The sequence below is a fragment of the Oncorhynchus keta genome, chromosome 29, assembly GCF_023373465.1.
Source record: "Oncorhynchus keta strain PuntledgeMale-10-30-2019 chromosome 29, Oket_V2, whole genome shotgun sequence".
In the NCBI taxonomy this organism is placed as follows: Eukaryota; Metazoa; Chordata; class Actinopteri; order Salmoniformes; family Salmonidae; genus Oncorhynchus; species Oncorhynchus keta.
In genome coordinates, this window is record NC_068449.1 from 23,097,335 (window position 1) to 23,124,932 (window position 27,598).

Below are 27,598 nucleotides of genomic sequence, written 5' to 3' on the forward strand. Positions count from 1 at the left end.
ATTATGTGGATATATTGACGCAGCATCTCAAGACATCAGTCAGGAAGGTAAATCTTGGACTCAAAGCAAGGAGGCCTACAAACCTGACTCAGTTACACCAGCTCTGTCAGGAGGAATAGGCCAAAATTCACCCAACTTAATGTGGGAAGCTTGTGGAAGAATACCCGAAACGTTTGACCCAAGTTAAACAATTTAAAGGCAATGCTACTAAATACTAATTGAGTGTATGTAAACTTCTGACCCACTGGGAATGTGATGAAAGAAATAAAAGCTGAAATAAATCATTCTCTACTATTATTCTGACATTTCACATTCTTAAAATAAAGTGATGATCCTAACTGACCTATAAGACAGGGAATTTTTTACTAGGATTAAATGTCAGGAATTGTGACAAATGGAGTTTAAATGTATTTGCCTAAGGTGTATGTAAACTTCCAATGTCAACTCTACATTTGATGTGTCTGGTCCATGCTCTCTCCAGCCCCCTTTCTGCTGGCATGACAGAGCACCACGAAGTGGGCTGGATGTGTGGGTGTTGGAGAGAGCATGTGCAGCCAGGCTTGATTCTCTTTCTCATCCAGACTCTGTGAGCTCCTACTGCATTAGGACTCCGTGTCGTGAGGTGTAATGGGGAGTTAGGGGTGGTGTGGGACTTAGGTAAGTCCCTTCCCTGTCTCAGTTCAATTAATTTGTGTTGCAATGGCACAGACAACAGGACAGGGCCACTATAAATAATATAAGACTGAATGAGTAGTGAAGTGCCAGCAGAGGAGAGAGAGAGAGAGAGAGAGAGAGAGAGAGAGAGAGAGAGAGAGAGCGAGGGGACAGCAGCTAACACAGCATAATTAGCTGGGGCTGCTTGGTTACCTTCCAAACAAAGCAGCTGATTTGCGGATCAAACGAAGAGGAGGGGAATGCAAGGGAGGAGGAGGGAGAACGAAAGGAAAGCGATGAAGGGAGTGATTGCGCGGTGCCACACACTTGAATCTCAGTCTCCCTTGGAGACAGTGCATGACCGTGCAACAGTAGTCTCCACTCCACAGCACTTCTACTGAGCTCCAGCACTGTCCAGAGAGAACAAGAGACAGCATCTGAGTAAGAGACAGTGAGGGAGTTAGCTCAACTGATTGTGAACGAGGGAGAAATAAATAAAGAAGGAGATATAAACATCAATAGACATTTAGATAGAAGAGACTGATAGAGAGCTATAGCAAGCCGCCTGTGGAGGAGCCAGGAGCCTGGGAATGCAGAGGGATTGCAGGAGGAGCTGCTGAGTGTAGCAGCAGTCCAGGCAGGCAGACAGACAACACACACACATCCCAGGGAGGGACTGTTGGCTCTGCCTCTAGTGGAGGATGAAGAAGCACTCGGCCAGAGTGGCTCCTCTCAGCTCCTACAGCTCCCAGGTCCTCTCCTGCCCCATCTCCGAAGGTAAAGACTCCAGACTGGGTGTAGGGGACGTGGGGAGTAGGGATGGAGTCTGGCCCTAGGCGCCATGTCTGGGACGTGTGTGTACGTTTGTGTGTTTTGCGTATGTGTGCGTATCTGTGTGTCTAAGATGGGCAGCATTGGAAACTCTTCTATAAGAGCAGGGATATGAGTGGAGAGATTACCATATCTTTGTGCATTGTTAATGCCTATGGCTAAACAGCTATGGCAGGTTTGCTGTTTTCCCATATTAATGCCTGTTTATAGGCCTTGGTGTAATGTGGTCATTACATTGTTCATTAAAATCAACCCCAAAGGGCAGAATATGAGGTTGAGAAAGAAATAGATAGTTAAGGTAGCTAAAACAAATTTGGATGTGTCCAGTCTTAGTATAATTTTATGCTCTGGGCTTTCTAGGATTATGTAAAGAGCACATTATGTACCCTCTACAGAATAGTGTATACTGGGCTCCTCATTAAGTCTATGAAATGTCACAAGGGCTTGAAAATATAGTTATCAAGTAGTCTAAAATGTTCTTCATTATCTTGTGATTATTCAAGATTATACACACTCAGATTAATGCTTATATTACAAATCTACTGTTATGATTATTTAAATACTTTCACTTGAATGACTGTATTCCATAACTATGAGAAACATTCATGCCTTTGCTCTTCACCGTTCTTTGAGAGGGGATACAGAATTTATCAACAGGGAATCTTAGATCACAGCATATGTTTAGTTGTGTTCAAGTTGTACTTTGTGCCTTACTGCTGATGTTTCCATGAGCAAACAGGCTGATGGTTTGGCTGTTCTCACATCTGTTCCGTCTCACTTACTTGTCTTGCATGTGATTCGTTTTGAGAGGGACATGGGTACCAAGTCCTTTAAATGGTACAGTTCTCTCCACAGCCATACACCGTCCCGTCTCTAAGGGCTTAAGGTCTATATCCATTGTCTTTCTATCTATTTTGCAGAGATGAACAAAATATACACTTAATATTAATCCTCAATTAAACCATGTATTTTATTCTCACCTGGTATGGACTAGATGCAATGCCTTTAATATTAATCCTCAATTAAACCATGTATTTTATTCTCACCTGGTATGGACTAGATGCATTGCCTTTAATATTAATCCTCAATTAAACCATGTATTTTATTCTCACCTGGTATGGACTAGATGCATTGCCTTTAATATTAATCCTCAATTAAACCATGTATTTTATTCTCACCTGGTATGGACTAGATGCATTGCCTTTAATATTAATCCTCAATTAAACCATGTATTTTATTCTCACCTGGTATGGACTAGATGCATTGCCTTTAATATTAATCCTCAATTAAACCATGTATTTTATTCTCACCTGGTATGGACTAGATGCATTGCCTTTAATATTAATCCTCAATTAAACCATGTATTTTATTCTCACCTGGTATGGACTAGATGCATTGCCTGACCTCTGTATACCCCTGCAGGCCATGTAGGAACATTAATGTGAACTACTAGTCATTTATTATATTCAGCACTGGTTTATCCATCACTTGTCTCCACCATCCTTCCTCTGTCATGGATTGGAATGTGAGGTCCGCGCAGGGGCACTGCGTCACGTTGTCAGCATATCCTGTATATCTTCTCCTAATGGGAGTTTGTATTTCACACTTTTTCTTATGAGTCAACTCAAATCATAGCTTGGGGCTTAATACAGTACAGGTAACTAGCTGTATATAGGTAGCTACTAGGTAAAGGCCTACTAAGCAGCAGTGCTTAGAGATATTCCTGTCCTTTGCAAGACCTCAGCCATATGATGCTCTCAGATGTCCGAACTACAGTGTGTGAGATACCTTAGTTTTTGTTATGCTATTATTTGCTGTGCCATACTGTATTGTAGGATAAAGTTTTATAGCACCATCAGCAGGAAATATTGCAGTTTGTTACAGGAGCTCAAATGTAGCGAATAATTCAGTATTAATGAGGTGGAATGTGGAATGATAGTTTTGTTTTAATATCCACATCCTGGCAATGGATCAGAGCGTGGTGCTTTTGCCTGGGGAAACAGGATGCTAACAAGCCTACAATTTGTCACTCTCTGCACCCAGCACCCACTACAGTACTGTACAGTGAATTATGTCCTCTCAGTATGGGCATGGTCTTTGAATGGTCAATGGGAAGAGGACAAGACAATGCAGCTTAACGTACAATATCTACATCCTATGATGTTACTTCTGCTTTTAAACCATGCAATTCTTGATTGTCTCCCTGTCTCCACTTAAGGTCTGTCTGTCTGTCCCCATCTGGGAAAAAGTGCGATAAAACACGTCATCAATCTTTAGTTTTAAGGCATACTCATTTCTTTTTTAAAAGTTTTTTTTTAAAGTTTTGCATTTCATGGATGTATTGGAGATGACATTTGCATCCAATACAAATCTCTGCACTGTACGCCTAAGATCCCAAGCCAATTTGCCAGTCTAAGTTGTCACAGTAACCTCAGTGTGACAGAGATACAGTTTCCCTATCAAAAACCTTTTGAATAAATAAGTCAAACAACATAGACTGGAACTGATTATCATTCACTGTCTGTCTTCATAATGTGTGGAACTGATTATCATTCACTGTCTGTCTTCATAATGTGTGGAACTGATTCTCATGCACTGTCTGTCTTCATAATGTGTGGAACTGATTATCATGCACTGTCTGTCTTCATAATGTGTGGAACTGATTCTCATGCACTGTCTGTCTTCATATTGTGTGGAACTGATTATCATGCACTGTCTGTCTTCATAATGTGTGGAACTGATTCTCATGCACTGTCTGTCTTCATATTGTGTGGAACTGATTATCATGCACTGTCTGTCTTCATAATGTGTGGAACTGATTCTCATGCACTGTCTGTCTTCATATTGTGTGGAACTGATTATCATGCACTGTCTGTCTTCATAATGTGTGGAACTGATTATCATGCACTGTCTGTCTTCATAATGTGTGGAACTGATTATCATGCACTGTCTGTCTTCATAATGTGTGGAACTGATTCTCATGCACTGTCTGTCTTCATATTGTGTGGAACTGATTATCATGCACTGTCTGTCTTCATAATGTGTGGAACTGATTCTCATGCACTGTCTGTCTTCATATTGTGTGGAACTGATTATCATGCACTGTCTGTCTTCATAATGTGTGGAACTGATTATCATGCACTGTCTGTCTTCATATTGTGTGGAACTGATTATCATGCACTGTCTGTCTTCATAATGTGTGGAACTGATTATCATGCACTGTCTGTCTTCATAATGTGTGGAACTGATTATCATGCACTGTCTGTCTTCATAATGTGTGGAACTGATTCTCATGCACTGTCTGTCTTCATAATTGTGTGGAACTGATTATCATGCACTGTCTGTCTTCATAATGTGTGGAACTGATTATCATGCACTGTCTGTCTTCATATTGTGTGGAACTGATTATCATGCACTGTCTGTCTTCATAATGTGTGGAACTGATTATCATGCACTGTCTGTCTTCATATTGTGTGGAACTGATTATCATGCACTGTCTGTCTTCATAATGTGTGGAACTGATTATCATGCACTGTCTGTCTTCATAATGTGTGGAACTGATTATCATGCACTGTCTGTCTTCATAATGTGTGGAACTGATTATCATGCACTGTCTGTCTTCATATTGTGTGGAACTGATTATCATGCACTGTCTGTCTTCATAATGTGTGGAACTGATTATCATGCACTGTCTGTCTTCATAATGTGTGGAACTGAGTCTCATGCACTGTCTGTCTTCATAAAGTGTGGAACTGATTATCATGCACTGTCTGTCTTCATATTGTGTGGAACTGATTATCATGCACTGTCTGTCTTCATAATGTGTGGAACTGATTATCATACACTGTCTGTCTTCATAATGTGTGGAACTGATTCTCATGCACTGTCTGTCTTCATAATGTGTGGAAATTCTCATGCACTGTCTGTCTTATAATGTGTGGAACTGATTATCATGCACTGTCTGTCTTCATAATGTGTGGAACTGATTATCATGCACTGTCTGTCTTCATAATGTGTGGAACTGATTCTCATGCACTGTCTGTCTTCATATTGTGTGGAACTGATTCTCATGCACTGTCTGTCTTCATAATGTGTGGAACTGATTATCATGCACTGTCTGTCTTCATAATGTGTGGAACTGAGTCTCATGCACTGTCTGTCTTCATAAACTTCACTGTCTGTCTTAAAGTGTGGAACTGATTATCATGCACTGTCTGTCTTCATATTGTGTGGAACTGATTATCATACACTGTCTGTCTTCATAATGTGTGGAACTGATTCTCATACACTGTCTGTCTTCATAATGTGTGGAACTGATTATCATGCACTGTCTGTCTTCATAATGTGTGGAACTGATTCTCATGCACTGTCTGTCTTCATAATGTGTGGAACTGATTCTCATGCACTGTCTGTCTTCATAATGTGTGGAACTGATTCTCATGCACTGTCTGTCTTCATATTGTGTGGAACTGATTCTCATGCACTGTCTGTCTTCATAATGTGTGGAACTGATTATCATGCACTGTCTGTCTTCATAATGTGTGGAACTGAGTCTCATGCACTGTCTGTCTTCATAAAGTGTGGAACTGATTATCATGCACTGTCTGTCTTCATATTGTGTGGAACTGATTATCATACACTGTCTGTCTTCATAATGTGTGGAACTGATTCTCATGCACTGTCTGTCTTCATAATGTGTGGAACTGATTATCATGCACTGTCTGTCTTCATAATGTGTGGAACTGATTCTCATGCACTGTCTGTCTTCATAATGTGTGGAACTGATTCTCATGCACTGTCTGTCTTCATAATGTGTGGAACTGATTATCATGCACTGTCTGTCTTCATAATGTGTGGAACTGATTCTCATGCACTGTCTGTCTTCATATTGTGTGGAACTGATTATCATGCACTGTCTGTCTTCATAATGTGTGGAACTGAGTCTCATGCACTGTCTGTCTTCATAATGTGTGGAACTGATTCTCATGCACTGTCTGTCTTCATAATGTGTGGAACTGATTCTCATGCACTGTCTGTCTTCATAATGTGTGGAACTGATTATCATGCACTGTCTGTCTTCATAATGTGTGGAACTGATTCTCATGCACTGTCTGTCTTCATAATGTGTGGAACTGATTCTCATGCACTGTCTGTCTTCATATTGTGTGGAACTGATTATCATGCACTGTCTGTCTTCATATTGTGTGGAACTGATTATCATGCACTGTCTGTCTTCATAATGTGTGGAACTGATTATCATGCACTGTCTGTCTTCATAATGTGTGGAACTGATTCTCATGCACTGTCTGTCTTCATATTGTGTGGAACTGATTATCATGCACTGTCTGTCTTCATAATGTGTGGAACTGATTCTCATGCACTGTCTGTCTTCATATTGTGTGGAACTGATTATCATGCACTGTCTGTCTTCATAATGTGTGGAACTGATTATCATGCACTGTCTGTCTTCATATTGTGTGGTACTGATTATCATGCACTGTCTGTCTTCATAATGTGTGGAACTGATTATCATGCACTGTCTGTCTTCATATTGTGTGGAACTGATTATCATGCACTGTCTGTCTTCATAATGTGTGGAACTGATTATCATGCACTGTCTGTCTTCATATTGTGTGGAACTGATTATCATGCACTGTCTGTCTTCATAATGTGTGGAACTGATTATCATGCACTGTCTGTCTTCATATTGTGTGGAACTGATTATCATGCACTGTCTGTCTTCATAATGTGTGGAACTGATTATCATGCACTGTCTGTCTTCATATTGTGTGGAACTGATTATCATGCACTGTCTGTCTTCATAATGTGTGGAACTGATTATCATGCACTGTCTGTCTTCATATTGTGTGGAACTGATTATCATGCACTGTCTGTCTTCATAATGTGTGGAACTGATTATCATGCACTGTCTGTCTTCATATTGTGTGGAACTGATTATCATGCACTGTCTGTCTTCATATTGTGTGGAACTGATTATCATGCACTGTCTGTCTTCATAATGTGTGGAACTGATTATCATGCACTGTCTGTCTTCATAATGTGTGGAACTGAGTCTCATGCACTGTCTGTCTTCATAAAGTGTGGAACTGATTATCATGCACTGTCTGTCTTCATATTGTGTGGAACTGATTATCATGCACTGTCTGTCTTCATAATGTGTGGAACTGATTATCATGCACTGTCTGTCTTCATATTGTGTGGAACTGATTATCATGCACTGTCTGTCTTCATATTGTGTGGAACTGATTATCATACACTGTCTGTCTTCATAATGTGTGGAACTGATTCTCATGCACTGTCTGTCTTCATAATGTGTGGAACTGATTCTCATGCACTGTCTGTCTTCATAATGTGTGGAACTGATTATCATGCACTGTCTGTCTTCATAATGTGTGGAACTGATTCTCATGCACTGTCTGTCTTCATAATGTGTGGAACTGATTCTCATGCACTGTCTGTCTTCATATTGTGTGGAACTGATTCTCATGCACTGTCTGTCTTCATAATGTGTGGAACTGATTATCATGCACTGTCTGTCTTCATAATGTGTGGAACTGATTCTCATGCACTGTCTGTCTTCATATTGTGTGGAACTGATTATCATGCACTGTCTGTCTTCATATTGTGTGGAACTAATTATCATGCACTGTCTGTCTTCATATTGTGTGGAACTGATTATCATACACTGTCTGTCTTCATAATGTGTGGAACTGATTCTCATACACTGTCTGTCTTCATAATGTGTGGAACTGATTATCATGCACTGTCTGTCTTCATAATGTGTGGAACTGATTCTCATGCACTGTCTGTCTTCATAATGTGTGGAACTGATTCTCATGCACTGTCTGTCTTCATAATGTGTGGAACTGATTCTCATGCACTGTCTGTCTTCATAATGTGTGGAACTGACTGTCTGTCTTCATATTGTGTGGAACATCATGCACTGTCTGTCTTCATAAAGTGTGGAACTGATTATCATGCACTGTCTGTCTTCATATTGTGTGGAACTGATTATCATGCACTGTCTGTCTTCATATTGTGTGGAACTAATTATCATGCACTGTCTGTCTTCATATTGTGTGGAACTGATTATCATACACTGTCTGTCTTCATAATGTGTGGAACTGATTCTCATACACTGTCTGTCTTCATAATGTGTGGAACTGATTATCATGCACTGTCTGTCTTCATAATGTGTGGAACTGATTCTCATGCACTGTCTGTCTTCATAATGTGTGGAACTGATTCTCATACACTGTCTGTCTTCATAATGTGTGGAACTGATTATCATGCACTGTCTGTCTTCATAATGTGTGGAACTGATTCTCATGCACTGTCTGTCTTCATAATGTGTGGAACTGATTCTCATGCACTGTCTGTCTTCATATTGTGTGGAACTGATTCTCATGCACTGTCTGTCTTCATAATGTGTGGAACTGATTCTCATGCACTGTCTGTCTTCATAATGTGTGGAACTGATTCTCATGCACTGTCTGTCTTCATAATGTGTGGAACTGATTCTCATGCACTGTCTGTCTTCATATTGTGTGGAACTGATTCTCATGCACTGTCTGTCTTCATAATGTGTGGAACTGATTATCATGCACTGTCTGTCTTCATAATGTGTGGAACTGAGTCTCATGCACTGTCTGTCTTCATAAAGTGTGGAACTGATTATCATGCACTGTCTGTCTTCATATTGTGTGGAACTGATTATCATGCACTGTCTGTCTTCATATTGTGTGGAACTGATTATCATACACTGTCTGTCTTCATAATGTGTGGAACTGATTCTCATACACTGTCTGTCTTCATAATGTGTGGAACTGATTATCATGCACTGTCTGTCTTCATAATGTGTGGAACTGATTCTCATGCACTGTCTGTCTTCATAATGTGTGGAACTGATTCTCATGCACTGTCTGTCTTCATAATGTGTGGAACTGATTCTCATGCACTGTCTGTCTTCATATTGTGTGGAACTGATTCTCATGCACTGTCTGTCTTCATAATGTGTGGAACTGATTATCATGCACTGTCTGTCTTCATATTGTGTGGAACTGATTATCATGCACTGTCTGTCTTCATATTGTGTGGAACTGATTATCATGCACTGTCTGTCTTCATATTGTGTGGAACTGATTATCATACACTGTCTGTCTTCATAATGTGTGGAACTGATTCTCATACACTGTCTGTCTTCATAATGTGTGGAACTGATTATCATGCACTGTCTGTCTTCATAATGTGTGGAACTGATTCTCATGCACTGTCTGTCTTCATAATGTGTGGAACTGATTCTCATACACTGTCTGTCTTCATAATGTGTGGAACTGATTATCATGCACTGTCTGTCTTCATAATGTGTGGAACTGATTCTCATGCACTGTCTGTCTTCATAATGTGTGGAACTGATTCTCATGCACTGTCTGTCTTCATATTGTGTGGAACTGATTCTCATGCACTGTCTGTCTTCATAATGTGTGGAACTGAGTCTCATGCACTGTCTGTCTTCATAATGTGTGGAACTGATTCTCATGCACTGTCTGTCTTCATAATGTGTGGAACTGATTCTCATGCACTGTCTGTCTTCATAATGTGTGGAACTGATTATCATGCACTGTCTGTCTTCATAATGTGTGGAACTGATTCTCATGCACTGTCTGTCTTCATAATGTGTGGAACTGATTATCATTCACTGTCTGTCTTCATAATGTGTGGAACTGATTATCATGCACTGTCTGTCTTCATAATGTGTGGAACTGATTATCATTCACTGTCTGTCTTCATATTGTGTGGAACTGATTATCATGCACTGTCTGTCTTCATATTGTGTGGAACTGATTATCATGCACTGTCTGTCTTCATAATGTGTGGAACTGAGTCTCATGCACTGTCTGTCTTCATAATGTGTGGAACTGATTCTCATGCACTGTCTGTCTTCATAATGTGTGGAACTGATTCTCATGCACTGTCTGTCTTCATATTGTGTGGAACTGATTCTCATGCACTGTCTGTCTTCATAATGTGTGGAACTGATTATCATGCACTGTCTGTCTTCATAATGTGTGGAACTGATTATCATGCACTGTCTGTCTTCATAATGTGTGGAACTGAGTCTCATGCACTGTCTGTCTTCATAATGTGTGGAACTGATTATCATTCACTGTCTGTCTTCATAATGTGTGGAACTGATTATCATGCACTGTCTGTCTTCATATTGTGTGGAACTGATTATCATGCACTGTCTGTCTTCATATTGTGTGGAACTGATTATCATGCACTGTCTGTCTTCATATTGTGTGGAACTGATTATCATGCACTGTCTGTCTTCATAATGTGTGGAACTGATTATCATGCACTGTCTGTCTTCATATTGTGTGGAACTGATTATCATGCACTGTCTGTCTTCATATTGTGTGGAACTGATTATCATGCACTGTCTGTCTTCATAATGTGTGGAACTGAGTTTCATGCACTGTCTGTCTTCATAATGTGTGGAACTGATTATCATGCACTGTCTGTCTTCATATTGTGTGGAACTGATTCTCATGCACTGTCTGTCTTCATACTGTGTGGAACTGATTATCATGCACTGTCTGTCTTCATAATGTGTGGAACTGATTATCATGCACTGTCTGTCTTCATACTGTGTGGAACTGATTATCATGCACTGTCTGTCTTCATAATGTGTGGAACTGATTATCATGCACTGTCTGTCTTCTGTGGAACTGATTATCATGCACTGTCTGTCTTCATAATGTGTGGAACTGATTCTCATGCACTGTCTGTCTTCATAATGTGTGGAACTGATTATCATGCACTGTCTGTCTTCATAATGTGTGGAACTGATTATCATGCACTGTCTGTCTTCATAATGTGTGGAACTGATTATCATCACTGTCTGTCTTCATACTGTGTGGAACTGATTATCTGTCTGTCTTCATACTGTGTGGAACTGATTATCATGCACTGTCTGTCTTCATAATGTGTGGAACTGATTATCATGCACTGTCTGTCTTCATACTGTGTGGAACTGATTATCATGCACTGTCTGTCTTCATAATGTGTGGAACTGATTATCATGCACTGTCTGTCTTCATAATGTGTGGAACTGAGTCTCATGCACTGTCTGTCTTCATGAGTCTCATGCACTGTGTGGAACTGATTATCATTCACTGTCTGTCTTCATAATGTGTGGAACTGATTATCATACACTGTCTGTCTTCACTGTCTGTCTTATAATGTGTGGAACTGATTCTCATGCACTGTCTGTCTTCATAATGTGTGGAACTGATTATCATGCACTGTCTGTCTTCATAATGTGTGGAACTGATTATCATGCACTGTCTGTCTTCATAATGTGTGGAACTGAGTATCATGCACTGTCTGTCTTCATAATGTGTGGAACTGATTATCATGCACTGTCTGTCTTCATAATGTGTGGAACTGATTATCATGCACTGTCTGTCTTCATATTGTGTGGAACTGATTATCATGCACTGTCTGTCTTCATATTGTGTGGAACTGATTATCATGCACTGTCTGTCTTCATATTGTGTGGAACTGATTATCATGCACTGTCTGTCTTCATAATGTGTGGAACTGATTATCATGCACTGTCTGTCTTCATATTGTGTGGAACTGATTATCATGCACTGTCTGTCTTCATATTGTGTGGAACTGATTATCATGCACTGTCTGTCTTCATAATGTGTGGAACTGAGTTTCATGCACTGTCTGTCTTCATAATGTGTGGAACTGATTATCATGCACTGTCTGTCATCATATTGTGTGGAACTGATTCTCATGCACTGTCTGTCTTCATACTGTGTGGAACTGATTATCATGCACTGTCTGTCTTCATAATGTGTGGAACTGATTATCATGCACTGTCTGTCTTCATACTGTGTGGAACTGATTATCATGCACTGTCTGTCTTCATAATGTGTGGAACTGATTATCATGCACTGTCTGTCTTCATACTGTGTGGAACTGATTATCATGCACTGTCTGTCTTCATAATGTGTGGAACTGAGTCTCATGCACTGTCTGTCTTCATATTGTGTGGAACTGATTATCATGCACTGTCTGTCTTCATAATGTGTGGAACTGATTATCATGCACTGTCTGTCTTCATACTGTGTGGAACTGATTATCATGCACTGTCTGTCTTCATACTGTGTGGAACTGATTATCATGCACTGTCTGTCTTCATAATGTGTGGAACTGATTATCATGCACTGTCTGTCTTCATACTGTGTGGAACTGATTATCATGCACTGTCTGTCTTCATAATGTGTGGAACTGAGTCTCATGCACTGTCTGTCTTCATAATGTGTGGAACTGAGTCTCATGCACTGTCTGTCTTCATATTGTGTGGAACTGATTATCATTCACTGTCTGTCTTCATAATGTGTGGAACTGATTATCATACACTGTCTGTCTTCATAATGTGTGGAACTGATTCTCATGCTCTGTCTGTCTTCATATTGTGTGGAACTGATTCTCATGCACTGTCTGTCTTTATAATGTGTGGAACTGATTATCATGCACTGTCTGTCTTCATAATGTGTGGAACTGAGTCTCATGCACTGTCTGTCTTCATAATGTGTGGAACTGATTATCATTCACTGTCTGTCTTCATAATGTGTGGAACTGATTATCATGCACTGTCTGTCTTCATAATGTGTGGAACTGATTATCATGCACTGTCAGTCTTCATATTGTGTGGAACTGATTCTCATGCACTGTCTGTCTTTATAATGTGTGGAACTGATTATCATGCACTGTCTGTCTTCATAATGTGTGGAACTGAGTCTCATGCACTGTCTGTCTTCATAATGTGTGGAACTGATTATCATTCACTGTCTGTCTTCATAATGTGTGGAACTGATTATCATTCACTGTCTGTCTTCATAATGTGTGGAACTGATTATCATGCACTGTCTGTCTTCATAATGTGTGGAACTGATTATCATTCACTGTCTGTCTTCATAATGTGTGGAACTGATTCTCATGCACTGTCTGTCTTCATATTGTGTGGAACTGATTATCATGCACTGTCTGTCTTCATAATGTGTGGAACTGATTATCATGCACTGTCTGTCTTCATAATGTGTGGAACTGATTATCATGCACTGTCTGTCTTCATAATGTGTGGAACTGATTATCATGCAATGTCTGTCTTCATAATGTGTGGAACTGATTATCATGCACTGTCTGTCTTCATAATGTGTGGAACTGATTATCATGCACTGTCTGTCTTCATAATGTGTGGAACTGATTCTCATGCACTGTCTGTCTTCATAATGTGTGTTTGGCCAGCATTATCTTTTCATTCCTATGGAAAGGTACTTTTCGGAGAGATGCAATGCTCACCTAATATTATGTAGGAACTGTAGGTGTATGAATGCTTTTCAATGCTGTTACTGTTAGGTTTGTCATCATGAAGTTTCTGCCAACACCTTAGCGTGGGTACTGAATAGCAGCATTATTATAAGTTTGGGTCAGAGAGCATGAAGTGTCTTGGGTTTCAAGGATATTATCATTCTGGATGTGCTGCTGAAGTCTTTTCTCTTACTTCTAAGACGTTCAAGTTTTACAGAACCCAGCACACACACTCTTAAGCATCTATGACATTTTAAGCCAGCAATTAATGTTACCCTTGTTCTCTTTCAATCAAATGGATTTGAAAGAGTTCTATCTCATACATATTCCATTATACTCTGCTTTCTGTTTTAGAGAACCGAGGGGGAAAAGTCAAGGTATGAATCTTAGTGCCACTTTTATAGTTTTGATTAGATGTTTTTTTTTTTGGGGGGTGGACTGCTCTGAACCAATAGTTTGGTTTCTCTCTGGGAGCAGGGGGTCGATACCTAGTGGTGCACGTTAGGGGGTTTATTGGATAACTTTGAGGCACTGATTGTACTCATATTGCTTTGAGCACTGATAATGCTCCTCCTCAGAGAGCGAGAGAGGCTGCTGCTTCCTGCTCTATTGTAATGTAATGTCTATAGCCATGGTGGAAATGGCTGGGCTGAGCCCATAGTGCTGAACCAGCAAGCTGAAAGCGAGCAGCAAACACCCAGCACATGTCATATTTTATTCCTGCCCTGGTGTAAATTGATCATGCTCTGGAGGGTTATATAACGGATCCTAGCTCTCTCCGGAAACACCCTCACATCATCTCAGTGACACACACACACACACACACACTACAGCAAGTAAGCAATGGCCCATAAGGCATTCAGTCCCACAATCCATTAAGGCATTCAATATAATTCCTTACATTTCTGTTCTCAATTCCTGGTTGTCTGTTGTAGTGGGTGTGATGTGTGTGCTCACAGTTCGTTTTAGGGTTCTCCGTGCTCCCAGTCTCCCTGCGCACACTGCACCAGTCCAAAAACCACTCAGTCTGCACTGAATCCACTGAACACATAAATGCACACTCAGAGCTTTGCTAATCTATTCTCTTTACAGTCGCAAGCAAAAACAAAAAGGCCAGTCTGCTAACCTTTTAACAATGTTTTCTTGCGGTTGTAAAGATGTCAGCAGTCTGCCGTAGCTGCCCTGCTATGTCCACAAGGGAAAGTCCTAGTGGAAGATCTTGCTCAGTGCTGTAAAGGTGTTTTTGAAAAGTCTCATTCCTCAATAGTCAGACCTCTTGTAATCCTGTAGTTTCTTTAGAGAGGTGGATGGATGTCATGTGATTGGGCTGACACCTACATATTGTGGATAGTTGTTTTGGGGCATCAGGTTTCTGTACGCATATGACTACATGACTATGTTAGGACTGTATCCACATGACTTCATGGTGCTATTTCTGACATCGGCAACCAGCAACCACTATGCTAAGGTTATTCAATCTGGGGGATTTACTGCTCACTAAGGATGAATGATCAATTCTTGCTTACTTACCTCAGCGAGGCAGCCAGGATAGTGTCAAAGAATGGAGCATGGAACCCATTGAGAACAATGGAACAATCCACATTAAATGTATTTGTGAAAACTATCCCACATCACCTGTATTCTGAAGTGCTAAGTGTTTTCTTGTGAAAACTGAACATTCAAATTGATTGTCTGTTGATGGAAAGAGGGTCAGCCACAGCTGAATTACACAATTGCATGTCATTAATCTCTCATGCCAATGGCTACTCAAGTGGTACACATGTACTAGTTGTGTACTGTCATCAACAACCACAAACTGTCCATGGTTCTAAAGCCATTCAACTGTTGTTGGTGCTGAAGCCAGTTCCACTGTCCGTTGTACTGAAGCCAGTTCCACTGTCCGTTGTACTGAAGCCAGTTCCACTGTCCGTGGTGCTGAAGTGTTTACTCTTCAGACACACCTACGCCCATAGGTGTAACCCTATTCCCTACATAGTTCAACAGCATGTGCTTTCCCCCCACAGGAGAGGAGGGTTCTGAGTCTCGTGCAGACACCCCAGGCAGCGAGGCCAGTGGAGAGGGGACATCGTACCAGACGTGTGCTAACACAGTGCTGAAGGTGCTGGGGGGCCTCCTATTGGTCCTATGTGTCTCCTCCTCCTGGGTGGGCACCACTCAGCTGGTCCAGCTCACCTTCAAGTCCTTCTCCTGCCCCTTCTTCGTCTCCTGGTTCAGCACCAACTGGAACATCCTCCTCTTCCCTCTCTACTACGGAGGCCATGTGGTAACCACCCGGGACAAGCAAACTCCTATACAGAAATTCAGGTGATTTCTTATGACAGCGGGGAAGGGATAATACATGTATTTCTCTTTGAGAAGCCATATGCTCCATAGACTATATGGAGTGTATTGAATCAGTGGTGATACCCGGAAGTGTTTACCGGAGCTACAGTAGTTATCAGATTTGTACGATGCTGTTTGTTCAGTATTCAGTGGCTTTAATCTCCTCCAGTGCTCAGTGAGACGCTGTTTATATGACACATCCCTCCTCTAATTACCATTGGCACTCATGCGTGTGAATGGGAATATTGACCGCAACCAGGAGAAATGGCCATTGTAGTAATGGCGATGTCTGCATATTTCAATGAAGCGTTGCCTCTCAGCCGGAAAAACAAACAAAAATTATCAAATTTACCCGAACAGTTTCCATCCAAAGTTTTTGGATTCCCACTCTTACATTTCCTCATTGGAATAGACCTAGAACTAATCCCTTTGATAAGTGCTCTTACCAAAAACAACCATTTTGAGAAGTAAATAGCCTCTCCCATTCCTTTATCCCTCATTTCCTTTCTGTAATTCTATTCGTCAGAGAATGCAGCAGGCTTTTTGGGGAAGATGGGATGACACTCAAGCTGTTCCTGAAGAGGACAGCCCCCTTCTCCATCCTGTGGACCCTGACTAACTACCTGTACCTGCTGGCCCTGAGGAAGCTGACCGCCACTGACGTCTCAGCCCTCTACTGCTGCCACAAGGCCTTCGTCTTCCTGCTGTCATGGATCGTCCTGAAGGACCGCTTCATGGGTGTACGGGTCAGTACTCTACCGCTACTATTACTTCCTTGGGCTTGGTCACACAGCTATCTAACGAATCATACAGGGGAGTGGGACAGTAGGCACAAGTATTACGGTTGATTGGTTTACTTCCCTCATCCCTACCTGCAGATTGTGGCAGCCATAATGGCCATCACAGGCATTGTCATGATGGCATACGCAGATGGTTTCCATGGGGACTCCATCATAGGTGTGGCCTTGGCTGTGGGCTCTGCCTCCACATCGGCTCTCTACAAGGTTTGTTTAATAAGCATGTGTCTGTTTACTGAACTGCTTAGTATTCTCAATTAGTTTTACAAAAAGTGCCATCAGTATAACATACCTGGACATTGTTTCCTCTGCTGCAGGTGCTGTTTAAGATGTTCCTGGGCAGTGCCAGCCTGGGTGAGGTGGCTCACTTCCTCTCCACCATGGGTGTCTTCAATCTCATCTTCATCTCCTTCATCCCCCTCATCCTCTACTTCACCAAAGTGGAGCACTGGGGCTCTCTGTCCTCACTGCCCTGGGGATACATGTGTGGCCTGGCTGGGCTCTGGCTGGGTGAGTGGACACAACTATGGGACACACACACGCGTACAGGAAAGATATTTTGGTTAACATTATCATTTCTCTTCCAGTGTTCAATATCCTGGTTAATGTTGGTGTGGTGCTTACCTACCCCATCCTCATCTCTATAGGGACACTGCTCAGTGTGCCCGGCAATGCAGGTATGTGTCTGTGTGTGTGTGTGTGTGTGTGTGTGTGTGTGCGTGTGTACGTGCATCCGTGTGTGGGTGAAGTAAAGTTTAAACTGACATTGACTTTTGTTAATAAACAGACGGGCTCTTTTCTTCATCTTTATAATGTGCCAATGTTCCATGTCTGTATCATCTCTGAAATCTTTGTTTAGGCCTCTTTATTCTAGTGCATGCAGAGGTATTGTATCCAGAGGTCAGCACTTTAGGCACCCACAGCAAACAGATTACACAGCAAGTCTGACTCTCTCACCTCGGAAACCCAATCATCAATGTGCCTTCACACAGACACAGCAACTATCCCTCACTAAGGTGGATTAGGTTTCTAAGGCAACAATAAATGCCTGCAGTCTAGTTATTTTCCTCAACCACAGAGGCCTGTATGAAGGTCAGTGGGTTACGACAGCTATGCGGGGCAGGGGTCTACACTCTTAGAAAAAAGGTTTCCGTAGCTGTCCCCATAGGAGAACCCTTTTTGGTTTCAGGTAGAACTATTTTGGGTTCCATTTAGAACCCTCTGGAAAGGGTTCTACATGGAACCCAAAAGAGTTCTATCTACAACTGATCCTACAGGGACAGCTGAAGAACCCTGTTTGGTTCTAGATAGCACATTCTTTTCAAAGACTGTAGGCCAATAGAGCAGAGAGGAAACGTTTGCAATCTTGTGCTGATTGTAAGCCACATTGTTAGCTACTTTTATCGCCCCCTGCAGTTCAATTTGTCCCCCCCACCTGTGTCCTGTGGTTTCTGTTACTTTATGTAATTAATCAGAACATCTTCCTCTCGCTCTCTCTTCTTATACCTCACTTCCACTTAATTAATCAAAACATCTCTCTCTCTGTCCCCCCTACCTCCTTCCCCTCCTTTCCTCCCTCTCTCCCCTCCTCTCCCTCCCATCCGTAGCGGTAGATGTGTTGAAACATGAGGTTATCTTCAGTGTGGTGCGTCTGGCTGCCACCTGCATCATCTGCCTGGGCTTCCTGCTGCTGCTGCTTCCTGAGGAGTGGGACTCCGTCACTCTGCGCTTCCTCGCCGCCTTCGCAGACAAGAAGTCTGAGGAGCATGGCGAGGAGCTGACCGAGTCCAGCATCCACACGCGCAGCCGCAGCCGAGCCAATGGCACAGTCTCAATCCCTATGGCATGATCCCATGATCCTCCACAGCCCCGTCCCATCACCAACCCCCATTCTCACACGTTTCTACATGTCCCATCTGGGAAGCGTGGCGAGATGACTCTGGTGCTGACTTACAGACCAGGAAGTCCAAAATCAGGAGAACAGGATGTGTAACTAGGACTGAGAGAAACTATCACAGTTCTGTCACTTTCCACAGGAACTACTGGGGAGTGAAAATAGAACATTTACTGCTGAGTTTGGTGAGCAGAAAGTTGGAAAGTGTTATTTACTTTCTTGAATTCCTTGCCATGCCCAGTCTTGCCTGTCACATGCCCCTAGACCAGTGTTTCTCAACTTTGGTCCTCCAATACCCCCACAGTACATATTTTTGTTGTGGCCCCGGACAAGCACATCTAATCATCTAGCACTTGCCAAATTGAATCAGTTGTTTTTATCCGAGGCTACAACAAAAATATGTGCTGTTGGGGGCACTGAAGGACCGGAGTTGGGAAACACTAGCCTAGACCACGTAAGCTCAACCTTGAACCTGCTACACGGACTGTATTCTGTGAATATAAATATTGAATGGGCCAGTTTGGCTCAATCTTATATGTATTTATTGAATTTACTCAGAGGTGTATCAGTATAGTATTTACATTTTACTTCTTATATAGTATTATGTACAGGAATGGGTTGGGAAATACAGTTAATTTAGAAAGTATTTTTTTCCCACATTCGTGTTACACCCTGAATATAATTACATTTAGATGTTTTTCTCACTGGCCTACACACAATAGTCCATAATGTCAAAGTGGAATTATGTTTTTAAATTTTTGTAAATTTACAAATTAATTGAAAATTAAAAGAGTCAATAAGTATTCAACCCCTTTGTTATGGCAAGCTTAAATAAGTTCAGGAGTAAAAATGTGCTTAAACAAGTCACAAAATAAGTTGCATGGTCTCACTCTTTGTGCAATAATAGTGTTTAACATGATTTTTTAAAAGACTACCTAATCTCTGTACCTCACACATACAATTATCTGTAAATTCCCTCTGTCGAGCACTGAATTTCAAACACAGATTCAACCACAAAGACCAGGGAGGCTTTCCAATTGCTCGCAAAGAAGGTAGATGGGTGAATATCCCTTTGATAATGATGAAGTTATTAATTAGGCTTTGGATGGTGTATCAATACACCCAGCCACTCTAAAGATACAGATGTTCTTCCTAACTCAGTTGTCAGAGAGGAAGGAAACAGCTTAGGGATTTCATCATGAGGCCAGTAGTGACTTTAAAACCGTTACGAAGCTTAATGGCCGTGATAGGAGAAAACTGAGGAAGGATCAACATCGTTTTAGTTACTCCACAATACTAATCTAATTGACAGAGTTAAAATAATACAAATATTCCAAAACATTCATCCTGTTTGCAACAGGGCACTAAAGTAATACTGCAAAAGCATGTGTCAAAGCAATTCACTTTTTGTCATGAATACAAAAGTGTTATGTTTGGGGCAAATCCAACACACAACTGAGTACCACGCTCTATTTTCAAGTGGTGGCTGCATCATGTTATGGGTATGCTTGCAATCGTTAAGGTCTGGGGAGTTTTCCAGGATAGAAAATAAATGGAATTGAGCGAAGCACAGGAGAATCCTAGAGGAAAACCTGGATCAGTCTGCTTTTCACCAGACACTGGGAGATTAATTCACCTTTCAGCAGGACAATGACCTAAACACAAGGCCAAATCTACACTGCACTTGATTATCAAGAAGACAGTTCCTGAGTGGTCGAGTTACAGTTTTCACTCAAATCTATGACAAGACATGAAAATGGTTGTCAAGCAATGATCAATAACCAATTTGACAGAACTTGAAGAATTTTGAAAAGAATAATGGGTGTGGAATGCTCTTAGAGAGGCTTACCCAGAAAGACTCACAGCTGTAATCGCTTCCAAATGTGCTTATACAAAGTATTGCCTCAGGGCTGTAAATACTTCTGTAAATAAAATATTTCTGTATTTAATTTTCAATACATTTTCAAACATTTAAAAAAAAAAAGGTTTTCGTTTTGTCATGGGGTATTGTGTGTAGATGGGTGAGAGAAAACATATTTAATCCATTTTGAATTCAGGCTGAAACACAACAAAATGTGGAACAAGTCAAGGGGTATGAATACTTTCTGAGGGCACTGTATCCGCTTAATGTACAGGCTCTTTTTCTTTTTTAATAAAATATTATAAAAAGACCAATAGCTTCTTGTTATTGGTGCCTATCAGATCAAATTGTCTTATAAACTCATAAACACATGGTATGTTCAAAACATGAAAATGATTGAGATGGCTATAAATTGATATTTCAGATATCAATTGCCAGAGAAGTCGATCAGGTTCACATTGGACAGGGGCTCCTGGCAGAGCTTCTGAAGTCTCTCTCTCGATACGGGCAGGGCTTTCAGATCCTCCTATCACATCTCTTCTGCAACTCGGCACACAGACAGCAGGTTCATGTTTATATGTTTAACTAACTGCTCAGTAGATCTGCTCACAAAGGCCTGAGAATATATTGCCTTCTTCAGATCAACTATACCAGTACTTTTTATTATGAGCTTTAGAAGGCTGTGAACCACACTTAATGCCATCTGTCACAACCAGTAAGGTTGCTAACCTTGTCTTCTGCCCTGATTCTTCTTAGTTTCAAACATATCCAGTGATATGGAGAGTGGGATTCATCCATTCTTAGTAATAATGTATTTAATGAATTGTGAGGAGATGACATACTCTCCTGCATGCTCTGTGTGACAGGCTCTCCTGTATGCTCTCCATCTTTCCTCTCTTTGCTCCCCCTGCTCACTTTCATAGATATCTCTGGTAATTACGGGATAAAGGCTTTTATAGCCCAGCAGCAACCTAGCACTGATTCACGTGAAGGTAGCATCTCGCAGGTCCTCCACAACCAGACAGTGACAGAGGAGCAGTAAGAACAGCAGCCTTTCAGTGTGATAGAAATACAATGAAACCAATATGAAAGACGGAACAACTTAATCTTAAATTCATTTCAGGGCGCTTGAATTGCTTTATTCCTGGAGACGAAGTGGAGTGTGTTTGTTGGAGCTGTTCTCCTCTGAGGCTGATACACAGAGCTCAGTCCCCAGTCAGTGCTGTGATGGCTGGTGTACTGTCAGTGAGACATGCCCTCTAATGAAGCATTTGCTGAAGTGACAGATTCACAGACACAGACTGTTGTGGCTGCTGCCTCATTAAAGCAAACGAGCGAGAAAAGAGGAGAAGGAGGAATGTAGGGAGGGCTTTAAACCCCTCATCACTGATATATTTACATATCCAAACACTGAGACGGGAGAGAAGGAAACGTCTCCATGTTACGCAGGTAGTCTGAACTTCCTCATTTTTGGAAAAGTCATGCTCCAACTTTTACCCTTATTTCCTGCTGTGAATGACTTCCTTGTTGAAAACGGAATCCTGGGAAAGTAGAGTGTATGTTGATGAGGCAGCTCTGTCTCTGATTCTCTACCCATGCCTGGGCAGTTTGGAACGGGGAGGGGAGGAGGTATGGGGCTCGAAAAAAAAAACAGGTTCTTTCAAGCATTAACTTGGAGTTACAAAGTAACCTGTAGGGAGAGTTTCCATAGAAACACAGCTCATTATAATGAACAAGTATAAAGACAGGGGGGTTGCACACACCTTCCATGTTAACCACAACTAAAACTGGCTACTGCACTTGTACAGTTGCAACATACAGAGAGATGGTTTCAGAGGGGAAATGCTCATGTTTCTAATGGGAGGATATGAAGCACACTTTGATTGATAGCTATAGATGACAAATGGATATCTGAGAGGTATGCCACCACAACTAGCAAATAAAGTTATTATGTAATTAATGGTATCATACTAAAGGGCTATGCTAAATTATCAAGAAAGAAAAGTCAACTACAGTGTATCAAGAGCCGTAGCAGCCGTGGCGGAGCATGCCGCACCACATACAGCCAAGCGAATGAAAGAACCCGAGGACTCTAAAACAAGTGAGATGAGACAAGTTCCTCTGATTTCAACACTAAAGGTAATTTATTAACAAACCCAAATTCCTGCTTGGCTGACCAACAGACTAAAAGCAAACGCCTAGCATAGCATAGCAGCCTGATGGCCATAGCAGAGGACTAGTAGTGGAGTATGGGCTCTACAGGCTCCAGGTCCAGGCTCAGTCAGGTGGCCCCATGTCACAGTCAGACAGAGGGAGACCTGGACCAGCAGGCCAGTCATCCCACTTCACAATGGACCATCCCTGCCATACCAACCCCACTGGAGCAACAACATCAGCCGCTGGGACATAGGAGGACTACCCAGCTGCCCCCACTGAAACTGGAAAACCCTGCAACCTTCCCACCGCTATCTACAGGTTGGTATACAAGCAGAACATTATTCAAAATGTTGCTGTCATCCTCATGAAGGATGAACTGTATTGTGTGTATATGTGTGCATGTGCGTGTGTGTAAGTATCATCATATGTATCAAGCAGCCTCCCACAAAGTCACATCATTCAGCATCATTCATCCTCAGCCACCACGGAGACTACAGGTCAGAACAGTAAAGCTTTCACTAAAATTGTACTACAAACTATTACTAGCATTCTTGTTCAACTGTTACTAAATTCCTATTTTGTTATTTTCCTATCTCTATGTGAGATAAATTGCATTTCAGTATAGTGTCAATTTTGAATCTGTTTAAATGGCCTTATGCTTCAGTTTGATTTGTTCTCTATTGTCACAGGGCAGGGACCGGAGAGATGGGGGTGTCCTCCACTTTTCTACACCCAGCCAGGGGGCACACGGTGGCACCGGCTGCCAGCCGCAGGTGCAGATAGATACTGTAATGGATTAACATACTTAAGTTACTCAGTTGTTATAAGAGGAAATGTACGTGTGTAACAAGATAGTACTGTGCTTGGCCTGAGAGAGAGAGAGAGAGAGAGAGAGAGAGAGAGAGAGAGAGAGAGAGAGAGAGAGAGAGAGAGAGAGAGAGAGAGAGAGAGAGAGAGAGAGAGAGAGAGAGAGAGAGAGAGAGAGAGAGAGAGAGAGAGAGAGAGAGAGAGAGAGAGAGAGAGAGAGAGAGAGAGAGAGAGAGAGAGAGAGAGAGAGAGAGAGAGAGAGAGAGAGAGAGAGAGAGAGAGAGAGAGAGAGAGAGAGAGAGAGAGAGAGCTGGGGAGCTGCCAGCAGTGCTGGTGGGGTGGGCCACAGCCATGACTGGCCCTCAATGGGATGCTCTTTTACGGTACGGGGAACAGGAAAATCCCCACGACCAGGCAAACACACACAAGCATGTATGTGGACATACACTCATTGGGGTGGCAGGGTAGCCTAGTGGTTAGAGTGTTGGACTAGCAACCGAGAGGTTGCAGGGGTGGCAGGGTAGCCTAGTGGTTAGAGTGTTGGACTAGCAACCGTAGAGGTTGTTAGTTCAAATTCCCGAGCTGACAAGGTACAAATCTGTTGTTCTGCACCTAAACAGGCACTAAACAACCCACTGTTCCTAGGCCATCATTGAAAATAAGAATTTGTTCTTAACTGACTTGCCTAGTTAAATAAAGGTAAAAAAGAAAGATATTGCTTAGGGCATGATCTAGAGATCCAATTTTTTTCTATCCCATATTTTGGGTGAATGATCTGCAACATGGTGCATTATGTGTATAACATGGCATGTGACTATATTATATTTCAAACAACCATTTGTTGCTGACCCATGAATGGTGTGGTCTTTCTGGCTGTGTGGGTTGGGTTGTGCTGGATAGGGAGGTCTCCTGGAGGCACAGATGGTCCTCAGTCAACAGGCCCAGCAGAGACAGAGAGCCCAGCAGAGACAAGTCAGAGAACAGCGGGAGCACGAGAGGATCTTCTATACAGATAATTGTGAGACTGGAGGCATTTTGTACCACCCCCACCAACTTGAACATGTTCTAACTGACACATACTGTCCATAGATAAATGGTGTACTTGTATTATTGTCTTTCTCTCTTGGCCTCTATAGTTGGAGCACCAAGCATACAGACACTGCATCTGCTGAACAGGCCGACGCTAGGGGACATATTTTGGGATTGGATGACAGGAGAGAGCCTTGCCCTCAGGGAGATCCTCCAACAAAGACCCCTTCCCCCAGAGCAAGGAGAGAGACAACAGTACCAGCCTGGACCACAACCACTGCGCCTGTGTCGGGATGAGGAGCTGATCAACAGAGACTTGGCATGGGGAGGCCTCAGGAGTCCTCACCAGAAAACCAATACTCTCACAGACAGAGGGAGGGGTGATGGATGGTGGACCGACTTTGAGGAAAACCTTACCTTGGATGCTGGACTGGAAGACAGAGAAACAAGGAGATCCAGTTCCCAAACACTTGAACTCTTTAGGGGATAGTGAGAGGGCTAGTAGGTGGGACATGAGGCCCAGGCCTCTGATAGACTGGCAGAGGTGGGACATTGGTTGAATCAACATTGTTCCACATCATTTCAATAAAATTACGTTCAACCATCATGGAATAGACGTTGAATTGACGTCTGTGCCCAGTGGGCTATATCATGTGGAGAGCGTGATTTGGGAACCTGAACTGGACTAGGAGCTGTTTATGAGGTTTAGTAATCTGGATTAAACTGGATCTCCAATCTCATGTTGCAAAATGCTAATGAACTTTTCATGGACACTTTATTTAGAAAAAGATGAAAATGTATCTAATTTATTTGGCAAGAATTACAGTGGCAAGAAAATGTGAATCCTTTGGAATTACCAGGATTTCTGCATAAATTGTTCATAAAATTTGATCTGATCTTTAAAAAATAAACATGTAACCTTTCTCTATTTATAGACAATTTGTCTTAACGTGGACTGATGAACATCAAGGCTTTTAGAGATACTTCTGTAACCCTTTCCAGCTTTATGCAACGATTCATAATTTTAAGTCTTCTGAGATCTCTTTCGTTCGAGGCGTGGTTCACATCAGGCAATGCTTCTTGTGAATAGCAAACTCAAATTTTGTGAGTATTTTTTATAGGGTAGGGCAGCTCTAATCAACATCTCCAATCTCGTCTCACTGATTGGACTCAAGGTTAGCTGACCTTTGACTCCAACTAGCTTTTGGAAAAGTCATTAGCCTAGGGGTTGACATACTTTTCCCAACCTACACTGTGAATGTTTAAATGATTTATTCAATACAGACAAGACAAATACAATAATTTGTGTGTTATTAGTTTAAACACACTGTGTTTGTCTATTGTTGTGACTAAGATGAAGATCAGATCAAATTTCATAACTAATTATGCAGAAATCCAGGTAATTCCAAAGAGTTCACATACTTTTTCTTGCCACTGTATGTCATAACCAAAGTATTTCAGAAAATGTGTCCACCACCAGTGTTAAACGATCACCTGAATGTATTCATAGGATTGTGACTAGCAGCTGGCATCCTTACCATGACAAAATAGATGTTTTGCTGCTTCTGTGTAGAGCTGTTCTCTCTCACCAGATAATTGATCATTTTGTCACTGTGGTTAAAATAAGTCTCGTTGTGGGAACCATTCTGTTTTGCCATGCGTCAGTCTCTTATTCCAATATGTTTGAAGCCACAGCATGGGGCGCCCTCTAGGGATGATCGTGATAATCCAGGTGTGGAAAGGACTAACGTGCGTAATGCAACACCAGTGTAATGTTCACAAGGTGAGAAAGCACATTCAAAATAATACATTTGTCTTGTGGCATCTTCAGAGAGAGATTGCTTTCTTTTCAATCTTAAATAAGTCTTAGGATTACATGGTATTGAGATTTAAGGGTGGCAGGTAGACTAGTGGTTTGAGTGTTGGGCCAGTAACTGAAAAGTTGTGGGATCAAATCTCTGTGCTGACAAGGTAAAAATCTGTCATTCTGCCCTTGAATAAAGCAGTTAGCCCACTGTCATTGTAAATAAGAATTTGTTGTTAACTGACTTTTCTAGTTAAAAAAAGATAGTACTTTTCAAGGAACCAAAGTGGCTTTAATCGATTTGTTAGTTTTCAATCTTATTTCATTATTATAATTAATACCTCTCACTGGGCAAAAACTGGTTGAATCAACGTTGTTTCCATGTAATTTCAACCAACAAAATCAATGTGATGATGTTGAATCAACGTAAAAAACTGATTGAATTCGCAAAGTCATCAAAATAACAACTTTGAACCTAAATCCAATGACATGGTGATATATATGAATGTTTTCAACCAAATGTAAGTCAAAGCTACACTGTGAACTGATGTCTGTGCCCAGTGGGATGGTATTATTATATATTTTTTCAAGGACCCAAAGATTTCAATTTCAATGCTTAATCTTAATGGAAAAACGTGTTCCCTCAATGGCCATTTGATCAAGCTTCAAAGAGAAAGTATTTCAAAAAATATATTTTGTTTTGTGAGAAGCACACAGAAGATCTCTTATCTTCCCTAGTTCCCTTCAACATTGAAAAGATCTATTGCACTTCAGGTCTCCTTTTACCATAACAACAGGAAATGGTTTATTGCAACACTCCTCTCCACCTCAATGAAGCCCAGATTGAAGCTCTTAGCAGGACTAGAGAGACAAAGTACAACTGGCCAGCTACCAAACACCTGGGGCCACAATGTTGAACACACAACAAGAGCAGGGTCAGGTGCATTTCGTTCTTGAATTGAGTGAGAGGTGTCCACTTTTACAATGATTTCTGAAACATCTAGACTACT

At 41.5% G+C, this 27,598-nt stretch overlaps 2 protein-coding genes across 5 annotated transcripts in view; both read left to right on the forward strand.

Moving 5' to 3' along the window:
* The window catches only part of LOC118362041 (solute carrier family 35 member F4-like), a 31,481-nt gene extending 10,387 nt beyond the window's left edge, over positions 1 to 21,094 (forward strand). Inside the window, exons 1-7 of one of the 2 annotated variants that reach the window (XM_035742250.2) lie at positions 979 to 1,431; positions 15,921 to 16,221; positions 16,766 to 16,985; positions 17,118 to 17,243; positions 17,354 to 17,546; positions 17,624 to 17,713; positions 18,644 to 21,094. In XM_035742250.2, coding sequence (XP_035598143.1) covers positions 1,356 to 1,431; positions 15,921 to 16,221; positions 16,766 to 16,985; positions 17,118 to 17,243; positions 17,354 to 17,546; positions 17,624 to 17,713; positions 18,644 to 18,885 — 1,248 coding nt within the window. In that variant the 5' untranslated portion in view covers positions 979 to 1,355 and the 3' untranslated portion in view covers positions 18,886 to 21,094. Of the gene's footprint in view, positions 1 to 978; positions 1,432 to 15,920; positions 16,222 to 16,765; positions 16,986 to 17,117; positions 17,244 to 17,353; positions 17,547 to 17,623; positions 17,714 to 18,643 lie in introns of those variants that run through there. The other variant, XM_035742249.2, reaches the window with a different exon arrangement.
* A 1,495-nt stretch (positions 21,095 to 22,589) lies between these two features.
* On the forward strand, positions 22,590 to 26,862 carry LOC118362042 (uncharacterized). 3 transcript variants are annotated; one of them, XM_035742251.2, is made up of 5 exons: positions 22,590 to 23,266; positions 23,387 to 23,445; positions 23,638 to 23,721; positions 24,656 to 24,773; positions 24,892 to 26,862. In XM_035742251.2, exons 1-5 carry the CDS (start codon positions 23,041 to 23,043, stop codon positions 25,272 to 25,274), a joined length of 870 nt encoding a protein of 289 aa, XP_035598144.1. In that variant the 5' UTR covers positions 22,590 to 23,040; the 3' UTR covers positions 25,275 to 26,862. The 3 variants fall into 3 exon arrangements, 1 of the variants encoding a protein (XP_035598144.1); XR_004821132.2 differs by lacking the exon at positions 23,387 to 23,445; XR_004821133.2 differs by lacking the exons at positions 23,387 to 23,445; positions 23,638 to 23,721.
* Positions 26,863 to 27,598: the final 736 nt, after the last annotated feature.